This window comes from Silene latifolia, chromosome 10 (assembly GCF_048544455.1).
Source record: "Silene latifolia isolate original U9 population chromosome 10, ASM4854445v1, whole genome shotgun sequence".
Taxonomy (NCBI): Eukaryota; Viridiplantae; Streptophyta; class Magnoliopsida; order Caryophyllales; family Caryophyllaceae; genus Silene; species Silene latifolia.
Genome location: NC_133535.1, coordinates 155880898 through 155884709, shown reverse-complemented (window position 1 = coordinate 155884709; position 3812 = coordinate 155880898). Strand labels below are relative to the sequence as shown.

At 37.6% G+C, this 3812-nt stretch overlaps 1 protein-coding gene across 1 annotated transcript; it reads right to left on the bottom strand.

Moving 5' to 3' along the window:
* Positions 1-985: 985 nt before the first annotated feature.
* Positions 986-3184, bottom strand: LOC141608702 (receptor-like protein EIX2). Its single transcript, XM_074428045.1, has one exon. It carries the CDS (start codon positions 3182-3184, stop codon positions 986-988), a length of 2199 nt encoding a protein of 732 aa, XP_074284146.1.
* Between the last annotated feature and the right edge of the window lie 628 nt (positions 3185-3812).

Sequence of the window (3812 nt, the reverse complement as noted above, 5' to 3'; positions counted from 1 at the left end):
CATATTTCCACCCATATTTAATCAAGTGTGAGCGAGCGTCTTAAATTAAATAAAATCTACAACAATTGGTGATCATTTTTTGGGTTGCACCAAATGAGATCAAATATTAGATAAAATGCACACAAACTGATCGACCAGAGGGTCTTTTACATATTACGCTGTATTAGAAAATATACCATTTTTAGGATTAGTCATAGAATTTTTCAATATATTAAATAATGACGAAATTTCTTAATTATTCAAGTCTACGGAACGTAAGTCGAAAGACAAGTCTACCTTGTCACTATAAACCTAAACACTAAAATCTAAATGTGAGTTGTTTTCTTCTTCCAACTGGCCAAAGAATCAAACATACTGCTCATATTAGTCTTCTTAATGCAGGAAAACAAGTACTAAGACTCCGGTTGTGATTGATACATTAGCGTGTAAAAGTAGCCGGAGTAGGGGAAGAGTCATTAACGTCGAAAGGGTGGTTTACCTGCTATGCGTGGTTTGCAGGCTATTATGTATATCCGATGGGTTCACTCAGTGCGCACCTAAGGTATCGGCCACGGGTTTCTTCGTTACCCAAAAAAAAAAAAAGAACAAATCTGATCTTGACGATATGACTGGTTAAGTTACTACAGCGGATTCCATGCCATTATCAGCAATCTGTGTGACTGGCCTCCCCAAGAAGTGAGCAGCCCACAATCGTTTGTCATACCGCGTTTGAACGATGCACTACATGTTGCGACCGAGGGTAGGGTGATTGATCAATCTTCGGACTCGCCTTCTAGACTAGTAACTATGTATTTTGTGTACAAATACCACTCGGTTTATTGTACGATACTTTTCAATACAAATTATGAAATCTAACCGTTTAACATTCATAATTAGTATGATCTTTTTCAATACATATTTAAAATATATCGGTTACATATAATACAATTATTGTTAAATATGAGGTTTCCTCTGACCCTTGGCTATAATCTCCGCCATAACTTATTCACATGATCTTGTCTTTGATGTTGTCAAGGAACCGGAAATAGGCATACCTCCAGGATGTTTTGATAACTAAAGTGCCACAAACTCCCCAAAACCCGACAATAAACCCAAGCACCACACTTATGTACAGTCCAAGGAAAAAACCAAAGTCGTCATCCTTGTTTCGCACACTAGTAATATCTCCCTTGGGTACATTGGAAGGCGCTTGATCTTTTGAACAACTTGGGAGTGGCGCGCCACAAAGCCCCGCGTTTCCGGCATATGATGACGCATCAAAGCTCTGCAACTGAGTGCTAACTGGAATTTCCCCGGATAAGTTATTGTTGGATACATTCATGATTCCGAGAGTAGTCACTTTGTCAAGGCTTTTAGGTATTTCTCCAGTAAGATTGTTATTTGACAGATCAAGAAGCTCTAAAGCCGTAAGGTTTCCGATTTCAAAGGGAATGTTACCACTCAATTTGTTTTTTGATAAATCCAAGGATTCGAGTCCATTAAGAATTGATATTCCATACGGAATTTCCCCCCTCAACTCGTTACCCGAAAGATCAATATATTTAACAAACATAATCGTTTCTTTGAATTTCTGCTCCACTTTTTTCCATGAAATAGTCGTTGTTTCACTCCCGCTTCCGAAATTGCTCAAAGAACTAACGTCAAATCTTGAATCACTTTTGCCATAAAGCACCGAGAATTGATTTTTAATCGCCTTCATTGCCGTAAAATTACCAAAGCAATTGGGAATTGCACCTGAGAGGTGATTAATTGCAAGGTCCAATATTTGGAGAGTGTTGAGTTTGCATATACTTTCAGGTATTTCTCCCCAAAAATGGTTTTTTCGAAGGATAAGAGCACTTACATCGTGATAAGCATCACCGATCCATGGAGGTATGTTCCCACTAAGTAAATTGTATCCTATATTTAGCATAACCAAGGTCGTACAATTCTTAAATGCAGACGGAAACGGTCCTGAAAAGCTATTGTTATGCAGGTCAAGGTTCTGAAGATAGAACAAGCTACCAATGGAGTTGGGAATACGTCCCGATAATTCGTTATTTTCCAAGTGTAGGCTTTCTAGCTTACTACTAAAATTCATCCAACAATCTGGAAGCTCCTCAAAAAATAAGTTATTTGACAAGTCAAGCTCTTGTAAATTACTTTTGATTTTGGGACATAAGATATTAGAGCAGTTAGAAAACCTATTATCATTAAGGTATAAATACCATATGTTGGCAAAGCTGGATGGTATAACACCTTCAAACAAATTTGAACTCAAATCTATTATTGTTAAAGGATTTGAGAAATTTGTTGGTAACTTCAGATTTGGGAGCATCCCATAAAATTGATTGGAAGACATATTCAAGTATTGAAGATTGGATGAGAACGAGTTCCGGAAGGAAATGGGAATAGTGTCAAAAATGCCTGTATTTGAGACATCAAATTCTGAGAAATTTGTTTGTAACTGCAGCCACTTTGGAAATTGTGGGCCTAACTTGCAGGATCTCAGTCGGATTATGTCTAGTTTAACTGGAGATATCCAATCCGCAGCCATGTTTATTACCAATCCCAAGTTATCAGACAAATATAGTTCGCGTAATTTTAAAAGCTTATCAAAGTGAGCATGGGTAAGAGTACCTTCCAAAGAGTTGGAGGAAACGTCCAATATTTCAAGCTTAGTAAGTTGTCCTATACCTTGACTAATTTTGCCTGTAAGATTGTTATACCCAAGGTGTAATTCCCTCAACGAGGAAAATGAGCTAATAGTGTAAGGAACTGCACCCCGAAAACTATTTCCGCTCAGTTCTAATATTATTAGTTTCTTGTTGCCACAATTAACAAAAGATTGGATAACATCTGCTAGCTCATCATTGAAGTTATTAAAGTCCAAGTAGAGTTGTTCCAAGTTGGATAACTCACTAGTGATTTTATTAACACTGCCTTCAAATGCATTATAAGAAAGGTCGAGATACGAAAGGGAGTGTAAATTCCCGAATTCGCTTGGGATGGGAACATGAAATTGATTCCAAGAAAGATCAAGATATACAAGTTGTGTAGTGATACTAGGCAACTCGAATAACCATTGAAATATTGAGCTGTCATTGAAGTTATTAGAAGAAAGATGGATGAAATGGAGAGTGGCCGATGAATTAACATATGTAAGTGATGATGGAATATCGGGAGAAAGTTGACAAGAATCCATACGTAGAACATTTAAGGATTTTAAATTGCTTACAATAGTCATCCAATTCGTGACTAAAGTAAGATTCGTACCACTTAAATCAAGGTATCTCAACAAATTTAGGCGAGAAATCCACATTAAACTTTTTTGGTCGTCATGAAAAGAATAACTTAGATCTAAAGTTGCTAATTTAGAAAGATTGCCCAAATGATGAGGTATTTTCCCATTAAATATATTATAGCTTAGGTTCAAATGTGTCAAATGTGTTAACTCACCTAGGAAAGGACTCACTGCACCTTCTAGACATGGAAGGCCACTATATGAAGACTCCCCACCATATGAAGACTCCCCAACTAAGCTGAGCTTGACGACATGACCGGTTAGGTTACTACAGAGCACCCCATACCATTGGCAGCAATCAGTGTGGGTTCCCCAAGAATCGAGCAGCCCACAATTATCGTTTGTGATACCATGTTTGAAATGGAGCAGGGCTTCCCTCTCCCTGGTAATACATTGGATGTTAATTGTACGGTTATGACCGAGGTTAGGGTGACATATACAAGGTGACAGTAGTACATGGTATGTAAGTACAAAGAAGACAAGGTGATAGAATGCTTTCATTTTGTGGTGGATGAATTACTTGAATAAT